This window comes from Podarcis gaigeae, assembly GCF_964106915.1.
Source record: "Podarcis gaigeae genome assembly, chromosome: 17".
Lineage (NCBI taxonomy): Eukaryota > Metazoa > Chordata > Lepidosauria > Squamata > Lacertidae > Podarcis > Podarcis gaigeae.
The window spans coordinates 41,252,067-41,278,825 of record NC_139694.1 but is presented as its reverse complement, the minus strand read 5'-3'; the positions used below and the strand labels follow the sequence as shown (position 1 = coordinate 41,278,825).

The following is a 26,759-nucleotide window of genomic DNA, read 5'->3' as shown; positions in this document are numbered from 1 at the left end:
GCGTCGCGAACAAGGGCCAAGTCCAGCCCGGCATCGGCTGCAGATCCTGCCGAGCAGCTGCTCCCGGACCGAGGGCGCCTCTTGCGGGGGGAAGCCGGCGGAAGGGGCGCCTTCGGCTCCTCCTCGCGGGCGGGCGGGCGGGCGGGCGAGGCCGGGGACACCGAGCCAGCCTGGGCCTCCGAAGGCGCAGCAGCTGCTCTCGGGACAGACCGACTTCCCCCTCCGCCTCTGCGCGGCGCCCGAGAGACGCGCCCAAGATGGCCGCCAGGCGACTCAGCCGAGCAACAATTGGCCGGGAAGCGCCTCTCCTCGAGCTGGGCGGGGCTTCGCCGGGCGGGAAAGCCGCCATTGGTGGCCGCTGACCCTGATGTCACCGGGTGGGCGTTTGCCCCGCCTTGGCCGGGAAATCACAAGGGCGCCTTGGATCACGGCGGTCTCCCATTAGCGGCCCAGGCTGCCACTCGCCAACCAGGCTGAGGTGGAAACCCCGGCCTCCGTTCACTTGTGTCGAGCGCGATTGGTCAGTTCAACCTGCCTATCAGGCAATTCTGTTGGTGGGCGGCTATTGGCCGCCGTGTTCTCCCGTTCCGGAATCGGACAGCGCCCGATGACGCGACCAACCTCTCGTTTTGCACGAATGACGCTCTTCCATTGGCCGCATCATTCTGTCAATCCGACGGAAGGGAAGTCTCAGCCGCTTTTATAAGACAGCGACGGCCTCGATGTCAGTACGGAGTTACGCGATTGGGCGGTGGCCTATGTCAATCCCGAAGTGGGTGGGGCCTGCGAGGGGCTGCTGAGGAGAGTCCGGGCGGCTGCGAGTGAGCCGGGCGGAGCCGGCAGTGGAGGCCGCCGAGAGAAGCGGGTAAGAGGGAAGTTCCTACGACGGCGGGACGGGAAGCAGCTGCCCTCATGGCGACTGGGCCTCGCTTCCTTCAAAACGGAGGGGCTTTAGCCTCACGAAAAAGCTCTGGGTGAAAAGTTTGGGGGGGGGGGGTCCGAGAGGCGAATGTGCGGCGCATGCGCGAAGCCAGAAGACGGTTGGCTGCTGGGCGGGGTCGCGGCGCGAAGGGGGAGGAAGCGCGCCTGATTGGGCGGCTCCGCGGGGAAGGCTTCGGGGGCGGAGGCCGAGGGGGCTTTCGGAGCCCCTTGCGCATGTGCGGCCGCCATCCGTGGCTGGGGGGGCACAAACACGGAGCTGCCCGAGCCCCCCCCCCGATGGGCGAGGCAAAGGCCGGAGAGGCGCGCGGGATTCGGGGGGGGGGTCTCGCCTGCAGGGGGGTCTTGGCTGTAATCGCTTGTACTTTTAAATCACAGTGTTGGGGCGAGATACAGCAAGTGGAAGTGGGTCGGCGCGCAAGGCCTCGGGTGGCAGGTGGGCACCATGTAGGACCGGAGGTCAAACCTATGATAAAAGTCACAGGTGGTTCTTAGTCTTGATGAAAAGTGGCGTGCATGTCTACTCAGAAGTAAGTCCTGTTAAATTCAAAAGCTTATACTCAAGTATTCCTTGCTGGATCGCTGCCCAAGTCTAACCTCTCCAATGTACAGTACATTAATTGTCCTTCCACTTTGACGGAATGGTGCTTGTAATTGTCTTGCTTTAGTCTAAATACAAGAATGCTGACAGTCATCTACTTTATAGGATGTCATGATCAGCTACTGCTTTCTCCAAAACTGATATTGGGTGTATTAATAACATATAGCTTTTTTAACCCATAAAAACACATTCCCCTTTATTTTTCGAGGAGTAAATAATTTAAGGCAGAAGTTAGATACTGATACACAAGTTTTGGACATGAAGCTGTAAGAGGTATCTTAGTTTTTGCTAGTTGGAAAATAATAAAAAATATTGAAATTTTTTTTTTTATAATAATATTTATTAAGTTTTTGTTTACACAATAAAAAACATACATAATAACATAGTATTTTCCAATATCCACATTTCATTCTCATCTTTGGACTTCCTCACATCTCTTGTTCCTGCATCCTAAACTCATAAATTTTACTAGCAAATTATTAACTTGTTTCAATTCATATAATATATTTTTCCAATATTAAATCTCAGATTTTAGAATTTAAATCACTCTTTTGAAGACTTAGTTATAACAATTTATCCAAAATTTGCCTTTTCTTTCAATTACAATTAGGTTTGTATTCCTTGTAGCTAATTTGTTGGAGCCATTCTATTGCTAATCTTACATCTTTCTTAACATTCATACAATTTACAATATTTTTGTAGATAGTCCTTAAATTTCTTCCATTCCTCCTCCACCAGTTCTTCTCCCAGATCTCGGATTCTGCTAGTCATCTCTGCCAGTTCCATATAGTCCATCAGTTGCATCTGCCATTCTTCCAGTGTGGGCAAATCTTGAGTTTTCCAGCTTTTGGCGATGAGTATCCTTGCTGCTGTTGTAGCATACATAAAAAAGGTTCGATCCTTCTTTTGCACACTCTGGCCGACAATGCCTAAAAGAAAGGCCTCTGGTTTCTTAGGGAAGGTATACTTAAATACCTTTTTCAGCTCATTATATATCATTTCCCAGAAAGCCTTCACTCTAGGGCAAGTCCACCAGAGGTGAAAGAATGTTCCTTCAGCTTCTTTACACTTCCAACATTTATTGTCAGACACATGATATATCTTTGCAAGCTTGACTGGAGAAAAAATAAAAATATTGAAATTTAGACCCACGTGGTAATGAAAAGATTTTGCTATTTGATCTTAGAAGGTAGGCATAATTACACAGAATCAGAAGACATTCATATATTTAGAGAGATGATTCATAAGCACCCCTATAAGACAAACAAGAAGTGGTTCTACATGGAGTACATCATCATACTAATGCTGCAGACCTGGAAACACTCTGTTGGGAATGAACTCCATTGAACTTGGTGGGGCTTGGTTCTGTATAATCATGAAAACAGGTTGCAAAACTAATTGTAGAGAAAGTCAGCTATCCTGAATGCAGTTCACAGATCATTTCATCTTCATAGATGATATCCTTGAAAATATTAGCACAAATCAGTATATTTGTCTTTAGCATAATCGGGGTCTGTAAGATCCATAGTTTCTGCTTCTTTATTCTTCATGTATGTCAGAGTTACTGCTCTCATGTGGGTTTGTTTCCTGATTGTGTGTGTGTTGTATTAACTTTATTTCACTTGAAATAAAAGATGGCATCTTGAGATGTGCAAAGGCCTTGCCACCAGGTTACAGCAACAATATGATTGGTAGACTTGGGAGTTTGTTAAATAATCTAGACAAATACAGTAGCACTGCTGTCATTACCTTTAAACCTGGGTTCTGTGGCAATGTAATTAACTCTGTAACAATAATGCTAACCAGTTACATAATATTGAAATATAAAATATTGCACAAGAATTCAGTTTTCTCTTTTTTGAGTGGGCAAATGAGGGGGATGCAGAATGGGGGGAAAAACTAATTTCCTCTTGTGTTTTTTCCTGGGCCCTCAGTCCAGTTATCCCCTCTTGCATTCAAGGGATGACACTGGAGTAAATTGTGAGCATCACCTCTCTCAACTTTAGCTCTTGACCATCATATGGGAATAATATTGAAGAGTTTAATTTTTCGCCTTCTAGCATAGGAAGCACTACCAATTTGTCAAACATATTTGTCATGCAAATTTTTCAGATTTGCAGACTTGTGTCCTTTATTAGAGGGCAGGTAGACAGAAAGTTTCCCAGCACTGTAATAATGAAAACTTGGATTTCTCTATTGATTTCTATGGTCAGTTATCACTTGTACTTCTCTTGAGTCGTGAGCTTTCATGTCAGAAATTTCAAGGGAATTTGGAGAAAGTGTTTTATTCCATGTCTGAGATAATTGTTCCTACTTTACTTTTCTTTTGTTGAATGCTTTATTGAAATTAAAAGACAAACAGAAATTCATCCAGAAATAACAATAGAAAATGCTACATCATATCACATTAAATTCTTATTACATCTATAATGACTTCCCGTCACTCCATCATGCATCTACCACCTATTTCTTTGAGCTCACTTTCCATTTTCCTTTATTGATTTTCATTAATGACTTATTCTTCTATAAGTTCCTATTATACCACAGAAGTCATTCAAGGCCTGCTATTGACGTCATATTATTACGATGTTCCTTAAAGTATATTTTGTACATGTCCCATTCTTTGATAAATGTTGTTTAGTATGTCCTCTCAATTTCCCTGTCATTTTTGCCAGCTCAGTGTATTCTAGCAGTTTGCTTTGCCACTCCAGTTTGGTTGGAATTGTGTCCCCTTTCCAGTTTGAAGTGATTAATATTCTTGCAGCTACCGTAGCGTACAATAATATTGTCCTTGTTTTTTTAGGTATGTCTGAACCTAGTATCCCCAAGAGGAAAGCTTCCGGCTTTTTTATAAAAGAGATCTTAAACATCATTTTGAGCTTGTTATAGATTACCTCCTAAATTCCTTTATTTTCTTACAGTTCCACCACATATGTAGCATTGTACCTTCCCACATCTCCAACATTTACTTGAGGTATTTTTATACATTTTCAATAGTTTTGATGGCATTAAGTGCCAGCGGAATTGCATTTTCAGAAAATTTTCTTTCAATACATAATCTGTGGCGAACCTCATCTCTACCTCCATAGTTTCCCCCCAAGCATCCATTGGGATGTTGTAACCAAAATCTTGAGCCCATGTAACCATTACTGATTTTTCCTCCTCCTCCTTGACTTCCTGGTCAAGGAGGAGTCTATAACTTTTTAGAGAGGGTTTTTCCTTTGGAGTTAATCTGTTCTTTTTCCAGTCTGGAGGGCTCTGTCGCGAAGCCATTTCATTTTTGAAGTTTAAATATCTCATGGAGTTGGTGATATTGTAACCAATCTGACAGGTATACCCTAATTTCTTCAAAATCTTTTGGCTTCAGTTGATTTTCTTCCTCTTTTAACAATACTTTGTATGTTGGCCAATTCCCTTTCATCTTTTTCTTCTTTACTGCCAATGCTTCTATAGGAGATATCCACCATGGGGTTTTGGGTTCAAGCAGACCTTTGCATTTTGCCCAAACCATACATAGAGGCTTCCTTATAACATGATTTAAAAAGCTTTTGTGTACCTTGACCTTGTCGTAACCTAAGTAGGCATGCTAGGCATAGTGGTTGTCATACCCATCCAGATCTAAAAGGTCAGTATTTTGTAGTATACACCATTTCCTGATCCAGGAGAGACAGGACGCCTCGTAGTTGAGTTTCAAATCTGGCAGGGAAAATCCCCCTCCTTTAAGATCAATTAATAGTTTATGTTTGATCCTGGGCTCCTACTTTTCTGTGGGGAGTGTATGTTCTATATTCTTGTGGCATTTAAAGAAACAAGTAGTTTATCGAATGAGAAGGCTGCATTGCAGTGGGAGCAGCAAGTTTGATTGTTGTCCAAATGTCATTGCTGTGGGGCAGCCTCGTTCTCTGAACTACAATTCCAGAAGTACTTTGGATGACTCAAAGATGCAAGTTTTTCTTTTCTGTCTCCCCCACTCCTTGCTTAAAGGTAAAGGTACCCCTGACCATTAGGTCCAGTCACGGACGACTCTGGGGTTGTGGCGCTCATCTCGCTTTATTGGCTGAGGGAGCCGGCGTACAGCTTCTGGGTCATGTGGCCAGCATGACTAAGCCGCTTCTGGCGAACCAGAGCAGCGCATGGAAATGCCGTTTATTTTCCCGCCAGAGCGGTACCTATTTTTCTACTTGCTCTTGGACGTGCTTTCAAACTGCTAGGTTGGCAGGAGCAGGGACCGAGCAACGGGAGCTCACCCCGTCACGGGGATTCGAAATGCCAACCTTCTGATCGGCAGGTCTTAGGCTCTATGGTTTTAACCCACAGCGCCACCCGCGTCCCTCTTAAATCACTCCTTGCTTAAATCACAGTAAATTTGTTTTCCAACTTGCTGAGTCACTTGAGGATATTGGCCTTAATCATGTGTTAGATGAGAATAACTTGTTCCTTACAGTTTGGTTTCAGGGCATCTTTTCAGCTAGATTTTCTATTCTGCTGATTGGAAGTTTGCATTAAGGAAAGGTTATTCAGAAGCTCTCTCTTCTTTATTTTCTACCAGAGAATCTTTGTTGTGAGATGTCTTCCCATTAAAGCGGATTCTAAACTACGGGAGATAGAAAGTCTGACATTCATAGCTGTAATGGAGGATATCCTTACAATAAATCTCTCAAGACGATTAATCTAGAGTTTAATTTGGTTGGTTAATTCTTGCCTTAAAACCCTTTTAAGAAAGCAGACATTAAATCTTGGCCAAGCAGACTAAGCCCTTTTCTTTTTGAAGCGGGAAGTTTGCTTAGAACTACAGATATGGGTGTAACTTGTCTAGCTTTATATATCCTCTCAGTGTACATCCAAACTAATTAGTCACCAGGGTATTCTGTTCCTCCCATCATAACCCCAAGTTCTGGCATAAAAGCATTCTGGCTTTTGAAAACAGCATGCAGGCTTCCAGCTAAGCTAGACTTGGCTATGAATCCCCAGTACCATGTTTTAGAACTGGACAGTGGTTTTTTTTTCCTAGAGAAAAAGGCTTCTATTCTGGATCTTATGAGTCAAACTAGAAGAGCCAACTAGCTCATTTGGTCCCATTTCATAAACAGCATCATTAGGGCAGTTTTCAATATTGTGTGTTAATAGTTGTAGCTTATAGTGAATCCTTGTACTCTTAATGCAGTGACAAAGGGAGCAGACATCTTTATCCTTTTAGAATATGTGTGGTCAACAAAATTTTACTCAGACTAAACCTGTTAAAATTAATGAGCATGACTAAGTTAGGCCCATTAATTTCAGTGGGCCTACTCCGAGTAAAACTTGAATACCAGCCTAGATCTTTTGACTAAAGGTTGACTGTGATTAGTATTTCAGCATCTATGCTTGGTGTCTAGATGTAAGTAGTAAAACTAAGCTCCCAAAAACAATTTAGCCACTTGCCATTGACTACTTCACGTTCCAAAACAGAGCAGTTCCTGTTTATTTTAGAAGGGCATCAAGTAAACTTGACAATGATAAAGATCCTTCTACAGAGTGTGCATACGCACAGTCATGCGAGTCTCTTAAATTCAGCTTTGATCTCACTTTTGGAAAGGTTGTGCATCCATATTTTGTCTCTACACCAATGCACAGAGTATGGGAAATTGGAGCTTTTAGCACAGGGTGGCAAATATGACCTGGTAGGCATTACTGAAACCTGGTGGGGTGAGACTCATGACTGAAATGTAGGAATTGAGGGGTATACCCTATTCAAAAGGAATAGACCAAACAGGAAGGGAGAAGATGTAGCATTATATATAAAGGATGTGTTCACTTGTGAAGAAATCCATGACCTGGAGCATGAAAAGCAGTTTGAGAGTAAAGGGCAGGCTTCCTTAACTTTGGCCCTCCAGATGTTTTTGGCCTACAACTCCCATGATCTCTAGCTAGCAGGACCAGATTGAGAGTATAAGGCAGAGATAAAAGAATACCTGGACCAAAATAATTTCCCCAAAATTTCTAAAGAACAAAACAAAATTCTGAATGACCCAATCACAGTTTTTGAAGTCCAACAGGCAATTAAGCATTCCAAATCAGGAAAAACACCGGGGCCTGATGGCCTCCCTGCAATTTACTATTAAAAAATTAGAAGAGGTATTGTTCGAACCCTTGAAAACAATGAACAACATCCTACAATATGGCATAATGCCTGAATCATGGAAGGAAAGTTACATCACACTGATCCCAAAACAGGGAACAGACCAGCTGTCAATAGCCAATTATAGGCCTATTTCGTTGTTACGACTATAAACTCTACACCTATATTTTAGCCGAAAGAATGAAAAAAATTCTCCAAACCATAATACAGACCAGGCCGTAATAACAGACTGTAATAAAGACCAGGCTGACTTTTCCCCCAGCCGTCTAATTCAGAGTAACATCAGGAATATCATAAATGTGTAGGAATATTTGGAATCACAAATTGATAAACCACCAATCTTAATGGTGGTCTGTTGGCCCATGCCCCCATCTTCCTCACCTGTCATCCAGTCCAGCAGGACCAGGCTGAGAGAGAGAGGTGGGCCAAATTACTTTTATTTTTCAGGACAAAACACAACAGAAGGGTAGATGCTACCACCTTACCCTTGTCTGGGGATAGCCCAGAAGAATAACCCAAGGGAGACGGCTACTCTTCAGTGTTACTGGCTGCCCCACCATGCAATTGCTTCACCACAAACTGCAGGCAGAAATTCAACAGGTTTAGTAGGCGACTGAGTGGTCAGACTTGGGATTCAGACTTTCCCCACGAAACGCACACAGAACAAAATGGGAAAATCCTTTTTTCAGATTTATTTAAAAAACAAGATTAAACATACTTAAAAGTAGGCACATCTCTTACAGGGTTTCAGACAGGAAAATAAAAACATTGTAAAGCATCCATAGGTAAACATACTTACAAAAAAAAAAAACACACACACACACACACACACACCCCCAGAACACAAGAAAAGTTAGGGCGTTCTCAGCTGAATCTGCATCTCAAGAAGACAACAGGAATTCTACATCACAAAGGACACACATATCAATGTAGAAAGGAAGTGACTGCCAGCATGGAGGTGAATATGGCAGAAGGGCGTATGGGTAAGCGTGCCTGCAGGCTCCTTTCCTAAAGTTTTTATCCTTAAGACCCCATGTGTAATCAGACCCCAAGGACCAATCAGGATTTCTGATTAATTCAGAATTTACCAATGGTCACCTGAGAGGGTGATAACTCATCTTGTGACAGCTGAAGCTCGTTTGTTCTCAAGACCTTGGGGATGAAAGGAGTTCCTCCCAATTTCTCAGAGACACAGCAGATCCTCCTTTCTCCTGTAATGAGGCTTGATAGCCCTTATTCACATAGGGACAGCACTTAGATAACCAGGTGTTAAAACACCACTAATCAACTGGGAAGTTTTCCTTCCTGCAGATGCCTGAGATAAGTATTCACACTCCCAGAGCCAATTAGTCTAAGGTTTTAAAGCAACAGATATACATTTCCCATAAATCCTTTGGCCTTTGGTTTTCCCACAGTGCAACAGTGCTTCAGCTTGACCAAAGTTTGTCTACTGAGATTTCCTAACTTCACTACATGGTCGATGCGGAGAAAGCATTTGATATTTTTTCTTGGAGATTCATGACAACTATGCTGCGGCATATGGAGATCGGAGACTCATTCTGTAATGGAATTCAGGCTATTTACACAAAACAGAAGGCAAAAAATTATAATAAATGGGAACAGTATGTGAAATTAATAAAAGGACAAGACAGGGCTGTCCACTCTCTTCACATATTTATTTTAGTAATGGAGTCTTAAGTAAGAAAAATTAGAGATGAAAAGAATATTAAGGGTATAACACTGGGAAATAATATATATAAACTATGGGCATTTGTGGATGATATTAGCATCACAACTGAAAACCCAGAGTCTAGTGAAAACCTTGGAAATAATAATTATGGGAAGGTAGTGGGATTCCAACTGAATATAAGTAAAACCAAACTTATGGCAAAAAACCTTTCCCAAGTAGAGAAAGAAGAAATTGAAAAGATAACAAATCTTAAAATTTGCCAAAAAAATAAAATACTTGGGAATATTTTTAACTACTAAAAACATACGGTATATCTTTACGAAGACAATTATGTCAAGGCACGGTCTGAAGTTAAAAGGAATGTGGAGATTTGGAGCAAATTATATCTATCTTTTGGGGGGCGTATCTCGGCTGTTAAACTAAATATTTTGCCAAAGATCCTTTTTCTGTTCCAATCCATTCCTGTTATAGGGAAAACAAGCTGCATTGAAAATTGGCAGAGGGAAATATCTAAATTTATCTGGTCAGGGCAATTTCAAAAAGCTGAAGGAGCTACTGGGTGAGATCCCACGGTCAGAAATACTCAAGGAGAAGGGAGTCCAAGAAGGATAGGAGTTTCTAAAGGGAGAAATATTGAACACCCAAATGCAGACAATACGAACAAGAAAGAAAAGTGGGAGGTATCTAAGGCATCTAAGCTGCATAAGGAATTTACAGATGAGCTGAGAGTTAAGAAGGGCATGTATAAGAAATGGAAGGAAGAGGAAATCAGAAAGGAGGAGTATACATGAGTAGCCAACAGTTGCAGGGGAAACGTTAGGCTGGCTCAAGCTCAGAACGAGCTCGGGCTTGCAAGAGAAGTTAAAAATAATGTTAAAGGCTTCCGGTTGGCGCCAGCGCTTAATGGTGGCTCTCTCTCTGATCTCCGGAGAGAGGGCTGCTCCACGAGTTCGGGTCTGACCGCTACGGCGAAGCGGGGACCCCTAAAATCACAGGCGCGGAAGCCTGTGAACAAGGAGACTCGGTGGGCACCATTTGCGCCCCCCTTTACTGCAAAAGAGCCTTTTTAAAGGCTCCGGAGGAGCATCAGGGGATCGCGCGGTGCTGAGAGTCGCTACCCAGCCTGTGGAGTGAAGCCGTGTCGCCATAGGCGGAGAGCGCCGATTCCTTCCTGAAATTTGGACTGAAATTTGAAACCCGTAAGTAGGATTGAGGAACTTATTGGGACTATTAAAATTTGCCTGAAATTCGGCTGAAAACGGGGACAGTAAATAAAGGAAGTCTGCCCCCCCCCCCGCATGACTTTTAAAGCAACGGAACTTAAAGCTGCAATTGAAGGAGAAGTAGTTTGAACTTTTTAAAGTGGTTTAGCCCTGGCATTGAACTTGAACCCCCCCTCCAGCAAGCAGGAGCGAGGGGGGAAGAAAAGGGAACTTTATTTAGCTGCAGGAAAGGAAATAAAGGGAAATTTTCCGCTGTCTCTGACTCTGGGAGCGTGCTGCCTGGGTGAAACACTTGACAGGGACTGTCAGAAAAGATAGACTGTGACTTTATTGGATACAATTTTGGACTTTGTGACTTTGGGATTCTACTGAAAGAACATTTGGATAGTTTGTTGCAACTAGAAGACTGGGTGACTGTGGTTAAAAACTTTCCTCCTTGGGGGCTTTTGCCTTCTTTGTTTCTTTTTCTGATTTGTGGATACATTGAATTGCTCCCTCTAGAGGATCTAAAGACAATAGTCGCAACATAGACTGTAAAAAACAAGTCACTGGATTTTTCCATTCAAGCTGCTCCTGTGGGAACGACCTTGGGACATGAGCGGCTCAGCAGAGGAGATAGCAACAAGGTCTAAAGTGAAAGCCGCACAAAAGAAAAGGGGCTCTACGTCAGGTACATTGTCAGCAGGCGCAGCTGGACAGGAAAAAGGGATAGATATATTCATGGATTCAGTGACACAAGCCTTGCTTAAGATAAATGAATCTTTAGAAAATTTGACAAAGCAGAGTACGGAAAATACCAAACAGTTGACAGAACTTTCTACAAAATTGGACTTGAACACTAAAAGCATAACATCCAACACAGCAACTATAAATAAATTAATTGAGGAAAATGCAACAACCCGAAAAATAGCGGAAGAAGCGAAATCCGCTGCAGATAACGCACAGGAAAAATTAGCACAAGTGTGCAAGAGGCTGGATGAACATGAGGCCGCTTTGTCTTTATGGGAGATGCAGAGGAAAGAGAGGAATTTAAGACTTAGATTGGTCCCAGAAAGTGAAGGGGACAACTTAGTGGACTTTCTCACTAAAGAACTTTCAGAATTTTGGCAGGTAAATACAGAGGAGGAAGAATTTAAGATAACAGCTGCCTTCAGACTGGGGAGAAGGCAAAATAGAAAGATCCCGAGGGATTGCCTGATAACTTTGAGATCAAAGGAGGAAAGAGACAAAATATTAAATCTACATTATCAAAGAACCCTTGAGATTGAAGACTCTTTTGTACAAATTTACAGGGACATCCCAAAATACATTCTGGAGGCTAGAACTCATTATAAGAATCTGGTTTACCTGCTGAAACAGAATAGTATTCCCTTCAGGTGGGAGTTTCCACAAGGCCTGTCCTTTGGCTACAAAGGAAAGAAAGTAAAGATAAGAACAGTACAAGATAAAGAACAATTTTTGGACAGAAACGAAGAGGACCTACAGAAAGGAGTGGTAGAACTGACCTCTGAGACAGATCTTGGAAACCTGACATTCGGACTTAAATCACCAACGGAAGAAGAACAGCCGCAGGGAGCGGCTGGAGGTAACTAATCAACGATGTCTCTGCAGTTTTTGACTTGGAACTGCAATGGATTGAACCTTCCCAGAAAAAGGCGTGAGGTTTTTCATATTTTGAAAAGAGAACAATTGGATTTGATCTGTTTACAAGAGACCCACATAACAAGGACATATAGAAGATTGCTTATAAACAAAAGGTTAGGACAGGAATTTATTTCATCGGATAAAGTCAAGAAAAGAGGAGTGGTGATCTATGCAAAGGAGAAATTGGCCCCTAAATTGATTTTTAAAGATGAACAAGGAAGATTTTTGGCAATTGAAATACAAATCCAGGGAGAAAATTTTTTGACAGTTGGTATTTATGCACCTAATGAAGGGAAGGCAGAATTTTTCAAGAAACTGCATGAGACATTAATGGACTATTTGGATTATAATGTAATTTTATTAGGAGATATGAATGGCGTGCTCTCTACAAATATGGACAAAGCACAAAGACAGGTGGTCTCTAAGGATGGGAGATTACCCAAGACTTTTTTTGAAATGACAGAGAATTTGGACTTGATAGATATTTGGAGAACTAGAAACCCTCTCGAGAGAGAGGGAACGTTTTTCTCTGAGGCACAAATGACATGGACAAGAATTGATCAAATTTGGATTACTAGTGGTATGGCTCAAAGGATAAAAAAGGTAGAAATCTGCCCAAAGACATGCTCCGACCATAACGCTGTAAAGATGGAAATGAAATTAACAACAACTGGCTCCTTCAGATGGAGAATGAATGACACCCTATTTAGAGATGATGAGGTTTACAAAAAGGCCCAAAAAACTTTGAAGTACTATTTTGAGATAAATCTGAGGACGGATGTTGAAAAAAGAGTGATTTGGGACGGAAGTAAAGCCATGATGCGAGGTTTCCTAATACAACAGAATACCTTAAAGAGGAAAAAACAAAATGAGAAGAAAGATAAGATCCTGGAAAGAATAAAAGAGGGTGAAAAGAGATTGAGGTCCAAACCAAAGTCTCATGAGATCTTGAGAGAAATTAAATTGTACCAGATGCAGTATATGGAACTGATGAATCAAGAGATAGAATGGAAAATCAAGCGAATGAGACAAAGGACATTTGAGTCAGCAGACAAATGTGGGAAACTCCTCGCATGGCAATTGAAGAAGAGACAAAAATTGAATACAGTTACAAATTTGGAGGTGGATGGAAAGAACGTTACCAAACCAAATGAGATTAGCAATTGTTTTCAGAGTTATTTCAGAAGACTATATGCACAAGGGCCGGAGAATGAACGAGACATTGAAGATTTTCTTAAGAAATATGGATTACAAAAAATTTCGCAACAAAGTATGCTGGTTTTAAATGAGAAAATAACAGATAAAGAAATAGAGGGTGCCATTCAAAATATGCAACTAGGTAAATCTCCAGGACCAGATGGATTAACCTCCAGATATTATAAAGCTTTGAAGGAATGGATAATACAGCCGTTGAAGGAGGTCTGCAATGAAATACTAGAGGGGAAAAAGGCTCCTGAATCGTGGAAAGAAGCTTTCATCACGCTTATACCAAAGTCTGAAACTGAAAAAAATCAGATTAAGAACTACCGCCCTATATCATTACTTAATGTGGATTATAAAATATTTGCTGATATTTTGGCAAAAAGACTTAAGAAGGTGCTGGTGGAGGAGATTCATAAAGACCAGGCAGGCTTTCTTCCGGGAAGATACTTATCAAATAATGTAAGGAATATAATTGACATTATGGAAATGTTGACAGTAAATATTAACACGAAGGCAGTTTTAATATTTGTGGACGCGGAGAAAGCCTTTGATAATATTTCTTGGAATTTTATGAAGAAGAATCTCCATGGGATGGGGGTAGGCCAAAGGTTTGAGAATGGTATAGGTGCAATATATTCGGAACAAAAGGCAAAGTTAATTGTAAATAATGTGGTTACTGATGAACTTCCGATACAAAAAGGGACATGACAGGGGTGCCCAATAGCCCCATTACTTTTTATTTCAGTCTTGGAGGTCCTATTAAATATGATTAGGGGGGACCAGTTGGTAAAAGGAATCCGGGTCGGAGCCAGACAGTACAAATTGAAGGCATTTGCAGATGACCTTGTATTGACTTTACAAGAGCCAGACACTAGTACAAAAAGAGTTTTGGAATTAATTCAATTCTTTGGCCAGGTTGCAGGATTTAAATTGAATAAACAAACAACTAAAGTCTTGGGGAAAAATTTAACAAATGGTGAAAGGGAGAAGTTCCAAAGTGAAACTGGGTTGATGGTGGCTAAGAAAGTGAAATATTTGGGGGTTAACATGACATCTAAAAATGTGAATTTATTTAAGGATAATTATGACAAATGTTGGACAGAGGTAAAGAAAGACCTAGAAATATGGTCGAATCTGAAGCTTTCCTTGTTAGGCCGAATCGCTGTGATCAAAATGAATGTTTTGCCAAGAATGTTATTTCTGTTTCAGACATTACAGATTGTGGATAAACTAAATTGTTTCAAGAAGTGGCAGAAAGATATATCTAGATTTGTCTGGCAGGGCAAAAAGCCCAGAATAAAATATAAGATATTAACGGATGCAAAAGATAGAGGGGGGTTTGCCCTGCCGGACTTAAGACTTTATTATGAAGCAGCAGCTTTCTGCTGGTTGAAGGACTGGCTACTTCTTGAGAACACAGATATCTTGGATCTGGAAGGATTTGACAATAGGTTTGGCTGGCATGCTTACATATGGTACGACAAGGCTAAAGCTCATAAAGGTTTTAAAAATCATGTGGTTAGGAAAGCACTATACAATGTTTGGATTTGATATAAGGATTTGTTGGAAAGCAAAAATCCTAGATGGTTATCACCAATGGAGGCTATAGAAGTGAAGAAACTTAATATGGAACCTAATTGGCCAAAATATTCTGAAATCTTAGAACAAGAAAGCGGCAAATTTAGATTAAAGAGACTTGAAGAAATAAAGTCCAAGGTAAGAGACTGGCTCCATTATTATCAAATAATGGAGACCTTTAAACAAGACAGGAAAATTGGCTTCCAGGTGGAGAAATCCAAATTAGAAACAGAACTGTTAGAACCCAATACTAAGAATCTATCAAGAATGTATAATTTGTTGCTGAAGTGGAATACAATAGATGAGACAGTCAAATCAGCTATGATTAAATGGGCACAGGACATCGGTCATGATATCATGTTTGCGGACTGGGAACAGTTATGGACCACCGGTATTAAATTTACGGCATGTAATGCCTTAAGAGAAAACATTATGAAAATGATTTATAGGTGGTACATGACCCCAGTCAAGCTTGCAAAGATCTACCATTTGCCCAATAACAAATGTTGGAAATGTAAGGAAGCTGAAGGTACTTTTTTTCACCTTTGGTGGACCTGCCCAAAGATTAAAGCCTTCTGGGAAATGATTTATAATGAAATTAAGAAGGTACTTAAATGTACATTTCATAAGAAACCAGAGGCATTTCTCTTGGGCATGGTTGGCCAGTTGGTGTCAAGAAAGGACAGGACTTTTTTATGTATGCTACCACAGCAGCAACGATACTTCTAGCAAAGTATTGGAAGACGCAAGAATTACCCACACTGGAAGAATGGCAGACGAAAGTGATCGATTTTATGGGACTGGCAGAAATGACCGGCAGAATCCGTGACCAAGAGAAAGAGACGGTGGAGGAAGATTGGAAGAAGTTTAAAGTTTATCTCAAGAACTGTTGTAAAATTGATGAGTGCTAAAATGTTAAGGGGAAAGAAGATGCAGAATTGCAGCTGAAATTGTTTGATAAATTAAGATGAAATTGAGGAAAAATAAGTTATAAATATAAACTGGACTAAGGGGTTGCTGAAAAAAACTGTAAAATAAGGATGCAGAGAGGGGGAGGTATGGGGAAGTCCATGAAAGAAGGTTTATGAAAAGGAGGATATGGAAATATACATGTTTGTATGTGTTTGTTTGTTTTAAAATGAAAAATCAATAAAAATTATTATTAAAAAAATAAAATAAAAATAATGTTAAAAAAGGTTTCTTTGGCTATGTCTGAAATTGGTGGAAGAACAAGGAAGTGGAAGCTTCTCTGTGTGGAGAAGACTGAGAAATGCTATTAGGTGACAGAGAAGAAGGCAGAACTAACTACTCAACATCTACTTTGCCTCTGTCTTCACCCAAAAGGAAAGTGATGCCCAGCCTGATGATAACAGAATAAACTATGTAAGGAGGAAGCTGCAGCCCAAGATAGGAAGAGAGGTAGTAAGCGAACACCCAACTGCTTTAAATGAGTTCAAATCTCTAGGGCCTGATTAGCTGCATCCAAGGGTACTAAGGGAGCTTGCGGGTGTAATTTCAGAGCCTTGGTCTGTTGTCTTTGAGAATTCTTGGAGAACAGGTGATGTCACTACAGACTGGAGGCGGGCAAATGGTGTCCCCATCTTCAAAAAGGGGGAAAGAAGACATAGGTAACTACCAACCACTGAGCTTGACATCAATACCAGGGAAGGTCCTAGAACAAATAATTCAACAGTCGGTCTGTAAGCATTTAGAAAAGCATGCTGTGATTACTAAGACCCAGCATGGGTTTCTCAAAAATAAGTCATGCCAGACCAATATGATTTATTTTTATGGATGGAATTACAAACTTGGTGGATCAGGGAAATGCGGTGGACATAGTGCATATTGATTTCCGTAAGACTTTTGACAAAGGTCCCCCATAATATTCTCACGAGAAAGCTGGTAAAATGTGGTTTGAACGAGGTAACTGTTAGGTGAATTTGTAGCTGGTTGACTGAACCCAAAGAGTACTCATTAACAGTTCCTCATCATCCTGGAAAAAAGTGAAAAGGGGTGCTGCAGGGTTCCGTCCTGGTCCTGTTGTTCTTTAGCATCTCTGTAAATGGCATGAATGAAGGAATTGGGGGGGGGGGATGCTCATCCAATTTGCAGATGACACCAGACTGGGAGGGGTAGCTAATGTCGCAGAAGACAGAATCAAAATTCAAAATGACCTTGACTTCTGGTGCTTCCTGCCATAATGGAGGCAGCTCCCGCATTAGCAGAGATTGGTAGCAGATCCTAAACAAGGATGAATAAGGGTAATTGTCCTTGCAAGCTCCCCCCCCCCCCGATCAGGGGGGTGAGCACCACTCGCAGATCGTCTGATACCTGGCTCTCGTCCCAACACGGAGACGGGAGGCGGGAGGACCTGAATGCAAAGCATTTCGCTTATCGGTAACCCTCTGACACAGCCACTAAGGGCAGGGGTTTTTCTGTTTATTAGTAAGAAAGAAATTGGATTTAATTTGCAGACATGTACTGGGTTAACGGGACAAGATAATCTGCTGAATCAGCCACTGAGTCGCAATGTTTTGTTCTGGAGAGATTTTCTTCATAGCGTGCGCCTTCCCCTCAGTCCCCGGAGATTGCGGGGCAGGCAACGGGGAGAAGCAATCTTCTCCCTGCTGCCCCTTGCTTTAAAACAGGTCCGGGGACAGAGGGGAAGGCGCGCGGCGCTTCCCCTCTGTCCCCGGACGGTCTCCATAGGAACGCATTGATTGATTTTCAATGCATTCCTATGGGAAACCGTGCTTCGCAAGAAGAAAAAACTTGCGGAATGAATTAATTTCGTCTTGCGAGGCACCACTGTATACCATGTTTGCTGCTTTATTGATTTGGCAAACCTCCCCCTGAGAGTTAATGGAATGAGAAAAAGCAAGAGGAAATCACCGATAACAAGATAATATTTATGGATTATTACAAAATATATGGAACTGTCTGAGAATATTGATAGGATTTAAAGCATCGAGTTTCCACTGAATCGCTTTTGAAGAACTACCATAGCTTTGGTGGGACACCAGATTGTTAGCCGCTGGGTATTGGATGAGAAAGATAAGTGGAGAACTGCCCGGGGCTATGGTGGGACGTCAGACCTTTTGTTAGACTTCGATAAACAAGTTGGTGCGGCACACAGGGAAAAATGCTGCCCTTGTGAGCAGAGCAGAGAGAGTATGAAAAAGTGGAAGCAGAGAGCTGTATATGTTGGATTATAACAGGAAGAATGAAGAAACAAAGGGAAAATAAACATCTCACACAGAAATTTACAGGACATAAATTTCTCTTGCAGAAATAAAATTTATTAAATATGCAATTACGAATGAAAGTCATGAAACCCGTGGGTGTTAAATAAAGGATCAAGATCAGAACTGTTGTAATTGGAATAATCAAGATTATGGAAGCAAAAATAAATAAAAACTTTGTACCTTGAAATCTAGCACACGGGAAGTCACCCAAAATTGTTTAATTTGGTATTTGAATAGTTGGCTATTTAATTGTATTGTAATTTTGTATTGTGATAATGTGGCTCTTTTGGATCATTGTAATTAAAAAAAAGTATACAAAAAAAATTCAAAATAACCTTAACAGATTGGAGAACTGGGCGCAAGCTAACAAAATGAATGGTAATAGGGACAAATGTCAGTTTCCGCACCTAGGCAGGAAGAACCAACTGCACAAATAATAGGATTTGGGGGGGGGGGTTCACCTGACTTACTAGCAGTACATGTGAAAAGGATCTAGGGGTCTTTGTGGGCCACTAGCTTATCATGATACAGCAGCAAAAAAAACTAACGCTGTTCTAGGTTGCATCAACAAAAGTATAGTGTCCAGATCAAGGGAAGTAATAGTCCCACTCTATTCTGCCTCGGTCAGACAACACCTGGAATACTGTGTCCAATTCTGGGCACCATAATTTAAGAAGAATGTTGACAAGCTGGAACGTGTGCAGAGGAGGGCAACCAAGATGATCAAGGGTCTGTAGACTAAAACTGATGAGGAACGGTTGAAGGAGCTGGGTGTGTTTTGCCTGGAAAAGGAGACTGAGAGGAGATATGATAGCCATCTTCAAATATTGTAAGGGCTATCACATGGAAGAGGGAGCATGCTTGTTGTCTCCTGCTTTTGTGGGTAGGACTTGAGGCAATGGCTTCAAGTTACAAGAAAGGAGATTCTGACTAAACATTTGGGAAAACTTTCTGACAGTAAGAGCTGTTTGCCAGTGGAACATGCTCCCAAGAGAGGTGGGGGACTCTCCTTCCTTGGAGGGCTTTAAACAGAGATTGGATGGCCATGTGTCATGGATGCTCCAGCTGAGATTTGTGCATTACAGGAGGTTGGACTAGATGACCCTTGAGGGCCCTTCCAACTCCTAAGATTCTATGATTCTAATATTGATGCATCAAATGGTACTCTCCAGTCTGTTTTGGAAGTGCATTTGGCTGCAGATTCCATTTGTATTCTGTTACTTAGTGGTTTTGTTCTCATCCTACATAAAAACCAGGAAGATCCAATACCCAAGAAGTCTTTTCAAAGCAAGCAGGGAGGGCAGGGCTCAGGTGGCACTGAGGTCGTAAAAGAAAGAAGTTCTCACAGACTGGCTCAGGCACAAAGGAAATGACCAGAATGTGACTTGTGAATGGAGAGTTTCAAACACTGGTGATCTCTGATCCCCCTGATTTTGTTCCTCAAAATTCACTTGGAAGTTTTGTAGGCCTGATCCATCTGCATTGTAGGGATCAACAAATGAAGGCTTCATGAGCCCAAATATGGTTCCTGTGCGGAGTACCAGTTGGCCCTTCCAGCTGCCAACCCAGAGGCAAGAAAGATTTGTTGGTGGCATGGAGTCTCTGCTTGAGGGGCTTTCTAATGTATTGGGTCATGAGTGAAGGTAAAGCCCATTTCCAAAATATATATATATGTGTATACACACACACACACACACACACACACACACACACATATATATATAATCATTTTTATTAGTTTTCCAATAAGAACATCCAATTAAATCCATCAAATCATAATCCAATTAAAAATAATAAAATAAAAACAGCCAAATTACAGTCCAACTTATTAATTATTAATTTTTTGGGCTTCCCATACTCTGGACCTCTAAAGTATATCTCCAGTATTTTCATTTCTGCCTTCTTCCTGTTCTCATATTTTCCACATTCCGATCTTAACGCTTTAAAGTTCCCTGTCCCTGGCTGTGCGATTCTCAGTCATGTCAGAGATCATATATTCTTTCATCTGTCGGGTACAGTTTTATTTGTGTATATATATTTTTTCAACTGTCAATTTGCCAGCGCAGCTTTTCCTGACTTCATTCCAATCTTCCAATCCAGGCTGTTGTCCAAGCCTGTTGTTTGTAGTTTAATGACGCAGTAACTCCCAAGTTGTTAAATTGTTACTATTCACAATAAATTCCCAATGTTAAGTTGTTAAGCATACTGTTTGCAATATTGAAATGTAAATGAACTGTATTCCACAGTTGTAGGTCATTTGGCGATCGATCAGCTTTCCTGGAGACCACCCCCCCCCCTGGGCCCTAGAAGGGGGGTTGCTAGACATCAACTTAGCCCTCTCTCTCGCTCATAATGAAGAAATTCTGCAAACAGATGCACTGTACGTTGTCCCAAATTGTTATCTCAAGTCATTATAAAGTAAGCTAGCAAGTATTTCCCACTTCCCTCGAAAAAGGGAGGAATTCTCATTTTTCCGTGCTACATCATACTAACAAGCGCCATCTTGTTTCTTTTTTTATCTTTATCAAGTTTAAGTAAAGCTGCGCAGCTGAATACTTAAATTATAAATAGAAGTCCATCTGTACTCTGTTTTTTTTTTTAAATTGGTTTCTTGGCATAGGGTGAGGCTTGGCATAGAAAAACAATTGTAGGTATAGAGAAGAAAAAAGAACATACCAATCACCTCCATAAATCCAAACACCATGATGAGAATCTATTGGAAGTCTGAGCTTAAACACCAGGGACTGTGCAATTCTGCAGATTTTTTCTCAATCTTCTTCGGTCCAGACTATGTCTGTTTATTGTCCAAACCCAATTATTTTATGAAACAGATATTTCCGGCTTATGAGAGTGACTTTGGAGAGTGCCAGCCGTGCCGTGCTCTGGGACCCAGTGTCCTTGCCGCTTGCACCTTGATGCCAGCTGACAAATCTTGGACGATCTGCGGGTCTACGAGACAGTCCTCCCCCACCCTAGGGAGTCTGCCAGGGCTAATTACCCCCATATCAACCCGAATTACCGGCATGGCTGAGGTCCGATTGTGGGAGTCAGGAAGCCCTCGCCCACCCCCAATTGCTAAGAGGGTGCTGCTTTTCTTCCTTCAGGAGAGATGGCTGCCATACGCAAGAAACTTGTCATTGTTGGAGATGGAGCGTGTGGAAAGACCTGCCTTCTGATCGTCTTCAGCAAGGACCAGTTCCCAGAGGTCTACGTCCCCACCGTCTTTGAGAACTATGTGGCTGACATTGAGGTGGATGGAAAGCAGGTAATACTGATGTTGGGAGCCGGCCGGGCTGGGCAGATGCCTGGGCGCAATGATAGGGCCTGATATCTCCACCATCTGGCTGGCTGGTATTCTTTTTGCTACCATGCTATGGTGCAAGTCAGTTGGCTCACGCGGTAGCACTTCAGCAAAAGAGCAGCAGCTTCTGCAAGCCACCTGACTCACACAGCAGCGCAGCAGCAGAAGAGTCTGCGTATTTTGTAGAGCATTATGAACCATTCTACTTTTTCCGTTTCTCTGAGGCCCAGCTGGGGTCCTGCTGCAAGCTCCTGTGCTGAGCCCAAATTGGAGGCCAGCTGCTTGCCCACTACATATATTTATATATTGTCTGGGGCATTTGGCCTCCTTCTCTGAGTTGGTCAGTGTAATGTGTGAAATAGCCCTCTTCCTCTCCCCACTCCCAAGAGCAGAGAGGAATCGATTTGAGAGAAATGAAGAATAGCTGCAGAAAGAACAGGTGGTTCTTTTGGAACTGCATTTCTTGGTGGTAACAGGGAGTAGAGTTTGGAGTATGCTGTTCTGATTGAATTACAACAATACCAGCATCTTTCCACTTTGGTTGTGATTCATTACAGAATCACATTCATTACAGACGCGGGTGGCGCTGTGGTGTAAGCAAAAGAGCAGCAGCCTAGGGCCTAGGGCTTGCCGATGGGAAGGTCGGTGGTTTGAATCCCCGCAGCGGGGTGAGTTCCTGTTGCTCGGTCTAAGCTCCTGACAACCTAACAGTCCGAAAGCACATCAAAGTGCAAGTAAATAAATAGGTACCACTCCGGTGGGAAGGTAAATGGCGTTTCCGTGCTCCAGTTTTGCCAGAAGCAGCTTAGTCATGCTGGCCACATGACCCAGAAAAACTGTCTGTGGACAAACGTCAGCTCCCTCGGCCAGTAAAGCGAGATGAGCGCTGCAACCCGAGTCGTTCGTGACTGGACTTAACTGTCAGGGGTCCTTTACCTTTACCTTTAAGGATCTAATAGGGAAGACACTAGCACATCACAGAATATGCTTTCATTTAATGGAGTGATGACAGCACTTTGAGGACTTGCCCCCATTAAGTTATCATATTTGCATTTCTACAGGTAGAACTTGCCCTTTGGGATACAGCTGGCCAAGAGGACTATGACCGCCTGAGACCCCTCTCCTATCCAGATACAGACGTCATCCTCATGTGTTTCTCCATTGACAGCCCTGACAGTTTAGGTGAGTCTCCCCTGAGTATGTGGGAGGGCTGACTGAATAAGCAGCAGCAGAGACTTCTGTAGATCTCTGGCTCTGGTCTCTTCCCAGATGTCAGGTTGCTGATGGGAGCAGTTAAACTGTCATAGTAGTTGATTAGCTGGTCATATGCTGTGTATTACATCACACCACGACTGGCGTTCAGTGTTCTGCCGCTTGTCCCTCCCCATTTCCGTCTTTCCCCCCATTGCCTCCCCCCCCCCCCAGTACACATATCCCAGCTTTAACATTGGCTGCACCACATCCATTTTCTGAGCTTGCTACTCCTGTACGCACAGTGGTGGAAGTCCTTTAAATTTCATCCTGGTGGTGTCTGAAGGAACTCGAAACAGTTCCCCAAATCTTTGCTTTGGGGCACAAGTGGGTGAGAACTCCATGGTCTTCTTAGGTTTATGCTTATGGTTTTACTTTGTGCCCCTACAGAGAACATCCCTGAGAAGTGGACTCCGGAGGTGAAGCACTTCTGCCCCAATGTGCCTATCATCCTGGTGGGGAACAAGAAGGACCTACGTAATGATGAGCATACACGCCGGGAGCTAGCCAAGATGAAGCAGGTGCAGAGAGGCAACTGACATTCTTTGCTGGGATTTAGTATTGCCATCAGAATAGGAGGAGGGTACAAACAGCTATGCATATGGCTATTTGGGGCTTGAAAGGAATCTATGTCCTTTGCATTTACATCTGAGGAGAAGCACAAGCCCATCCAGAGAGGTATATTGTGGCCTTCTTCTCATTTTTGAAGGGGGCTTGGCGAAGCACAAAGCCACTGGTTTCCATGGGGTTCTCAGTACCTTTTCACAACACACTCTATTTGGACTGAAGGCAGCACTTGGCTTGCATGATACCATAAAATAACCCCCAACTTCACAACCCTAGCAAGGTCTGGGTACCAGTTTTCAGCAAAGGATATAGTCCCAGGGAGTTAGTATTGTGTGGTTAAAGGAGCCAGGAGTTCTGATAGCTAGGCTCTAGCTTTGATTGCTAGATTCTACCTCATTTCCCTTACCAGGATAGATGCCAGGCAACCTCACTGTCTGTTTCGCCCTTCCCTTTCAGGAACCAGTGAAGCCAGAGGAGGGACGTGACATGGCAAACAGGATTAGTGCTTTTGGCTACCTGGAATGTTCTGCAAAGACAAAGGATGGAGTACGGGAGGTGTTTGAGATGGCCACCCGGGCTGCCCTGCAGGCCAAACGTGGGCGCAAGAAGACCTCATGCCAGCTGCTGTAATTCCTTCCCAGCCTGCCTTCCCTGCCAGCCAGCCAAGCCTTTGAGCTCTTCGCTTCCAGGCTTGCCTCTCTTGTGATACCATGGCCTGGCAGGTCTCCTCAGAGAGGGGGCTTGCTAGAGCTGGGCAGGGGCTCTTCTGGAGCATGACAACTAACTTTGGAGGTGGGGTGGTATTTCCCCCTTCCGTCACAGGCTTCTGACTCCCTCATAACAGGTCAGAAAATTCTGGCCCTCGGTGGGTCAGTGGGGGAGCTCCTTATCTTTCTGCGTGCTTGCTCACAGCAGTCTTGATTCTCGTTGGCAGCCTAGGGCACTACACTGCTCCAGGCCATTTCTTTGTAGAAGACTTTTTGCCAAAGTGTGAAAGCCCTTTGCTTCAATAAAGGTCAGAGCCTTGAATTGGAACATCTGGCCCTGCCTAGTAAGGGACTCTTGACATGTCAACAAGTCATTCATTGTGAGTGGAGCCAGTGCTCCTGCACAGTGGGCAAGCAGTGACCCTTATCTTGGCAGACTCATTGATCCCTTAGCTGGCTTTTCTGCTCTTTAGGCTAGAGCAGAACCACTTTGGCGCTTGTCCCCTTCCTCAAGGCGAACATAGCCCAGTTCAAAAGCCACCCCCTTTGTTTCTTGAGGGCTGTCTCAGTAAAGTGACATCAGGTCCTCCACCTTCTCTCTCTCCCACCCCAGAACAGAATTGTCTCCACTTAAATATTTATCTCCCGACAGCAGAGCAGACAGCTGCCTTTCCTTCAAACTGGCCCAAGAGACTGGGCCTTGTAGCCTGGCCCCTTTCTAGCAAAAATCTATATTTGTAAGCAGAGGTGCTATGAGCCAGTTTGTTGCTGTTTGGAAGCTCTCTGGATAGCTGGTAGATGGAGTAGCCACTGCCGCAGCTTCAAGTGCAAAGGACCTCCTCTGTTGCTTCTGTCTTGCTGCTCCCCCAACACTCCTGCTTCTCTTCCCTTCCGCCTTCTTTGTACTCACTGCATTGCCACCGGGGTGTATGATTTTGTGTTTAATTTGTATTCACATGTTTAAAAAGTGGTTGTTACTTTTCAAAATGTACTTGAAAGAAAAATCTGTAATAAATTTGTAGCAATGTTTAGTACATGGTGGGGCTTTGCTTTTTGCCTCTTAAAATCTGCTGTGGAAAGGGAACTAGTAAAAAGGTGAGCATTGATTTTTCTTACAGCAGTTGTACAGCACTGTCCCACCAAACTGCTGATCCCATGAAGAGCTTTGGTTGGAGTAAATTGTGATGGCTGGTAAAAGTAATCATACACCTTCATGAGGAAATAAGTCTTACCTAGAAAAAAAAATATTTTAAGCAAGAACCAGGATGGTGGTAGAAGCAGTCCAATAGACTGGGAGCTAATCAAAGCATAGAGAGCTTGGCTTCAGGTAGGCCTGCCTTTGGATTCCTGAAGCTCTAGAAAGTGTAGGGCACTCTATGGAGAAAATGTGGTGGAAAGAACACTTTCCAAACAGTTCTGTTAGAAACCACTTTGCAAAATACTGGAGACATTCTCATAGTTGATTCTTTGCTGATTTGTACACACAATAGCAACAGGAGCCTTCTCACTTTCAGCCTTTCTCAACCTGCGGATCCCCAGATGTTGTTGAACTACAACTTCTATTATCCCAAGCTAGGAGGGCCAGAGCTCAGGGATGATGGGAGTTTTAGTCCAACATCATCTGGGGACCAACAGGTTGAGAACCACTGGTAGGTGAACATTATACAGTACTCTGCCTGCCTTGTCCTTGTGCCTACTCTTTGGAGTCCAAGATTGTGACTCTGCTGTCTTTCTTCTCTTAGGCGCCTTAAATGGTGAACAGGCACTTAATTGACATTCTGATGAAATTTTTTAGCTACAGAAAACTACCAGCAGTGTTCCTTCTCCTTGCGGTGTCAATTCATGGTATCAGTATTGGATATATGTATCCATGATCTGCACCATTTAATACTACAATGCATCTGCAGCGTAAGTCTAGTGACCTTCAGTTACCTAAAGCCAGGCCTATTTAGGATAACTTCTGCTTAATGGCACGGCTGAGCAACCTCAACCCCCCCTCCCATTCTTCTATGCCACTGGAGCTCATGCTTGTTTCATTATCTATTATTTGTAGCTTCTAAAACATTTGGCCTACTTTCTCTAATTTTAGGACAAGCGGAAGGGACAGTATTTTATCAACATCTATTTTTACTTTTTTTCCCTTGTATGGTTTTAGGACAACCAGATTTTTTCCCCTCAGCTGTTTGACAGCAAATGGTAGTCTTCTGACTTATAAGTAATTCCTTTCTGAGTTGCCACACATTCTAATTCCCAGAACAGTAGCTGTATTGCTCTGTTCTAAATATATCCTCTATTCTTTTTTTAAAGTAACCTCCTCAAACTCAGTGTAGTGCTGAGGTTGATAGAGCCAGTCATGGGGAAAACTGAAGTAGGAGAGTCTCTAATTCCAGAGGCCCTTCTTGTAAGGGAGGTCACTCCTTGACCTCTAGCTAAGCAGGTTTCCAGCCACTATGGAAGTTAACACCTGGAAAAACCAGGCTAATGTCTAAAAGGAGTTCAATAGCTTCTGAGCAATGCGATGGAAAGAAACTTATGGTGCTTGTAATTTTCATTTTAATGCAAAATTTAAAGCTTCCCATGTTTTGCTTCAGAGCCTAGGGTGGGTAGCAAGTCAGATCTTGCTTTATCTCCTTAAATGCAGTTTAGCTGCTTTGAATGCTCTAGCCCTTCTTTCAGAGGTAGGAAACAGAAT

At 42.7% G+C, this 26,759-nt stretch overlaps 1 protein-coding gene across 4 annotated transcripts; it reads left to right on the top strand.

Annotated features, from left to right (window-relative positions):
• The first annotated feature begins 392 nt into the window (after positions 1-392).
• On the top strand, positions 393-25,101 carry LOC310835152 (transforming protein RhoA-like). 4 transcript variants are annotated; one of them, XM_083719945.1, is made up of 7 exons: positions 1,073-1,222; positions 1,278-1,469; positions 20,488-20,621; positions 21,346-21,506; positions 22,604-22,724; positions 23,184-23,314; positions 23,817-25,101. In XM_083719945.1, exons 4-7 carry the CDS (start codon positions 21,351-21,353, stop codon positions 23,988-23,990), a joined length of 582 nt encoding a protein of 193 aa, XP_083576071.1. In that variant the 5' UTR covers positions 1,073-1,222; positions 1,278-1,469; positions 20,488-20,621; positions 21,346-21,350; the 3' UTR covers positions 23,991-25,101. The 4 variants fall into 4 exon arrangements, with proteins under 4 accessions (XP_083576068.1, XP_083576069.1, XP_083576071.1 ...); XM_083719943.1 differs by lacking the exons at positions 1,073-1,222; positions 1,278-1,469 and adding an exon at positions 746-865; XM_083719944.1 differs by lacking the exon at positions 20,488-20,621 and having other exon boundaries at positions 1,094-1,222.
• The last annotated feature ends 1,658 nt before the right edge of the window (positions 25,102-26,759 follow it).

Coding starts and splice junctions, on each gene's coding strand:
- LOC310835152 (XM_083719942.1), top strand. CDS start 21,351: ATGGCTGCCATACGCAAGAAACTTGTCATTGTTGGAGATGGAGCGTGT. Junction 22,725..23,183: donor TGACAGCCCTGACAGTTTAG/GTGAGTCTCCCC, acceptor GTGCCCCTACAG/AGAACATCCCTGAGAAGTGG. Junction 23,315..23,816: donor AGCTAGCCAAGATGAAGCAG/GTGCAGAGAGGC, acceptor CTTCCCTTTCAG/GAACCAGTGAAGCCAGAGGA.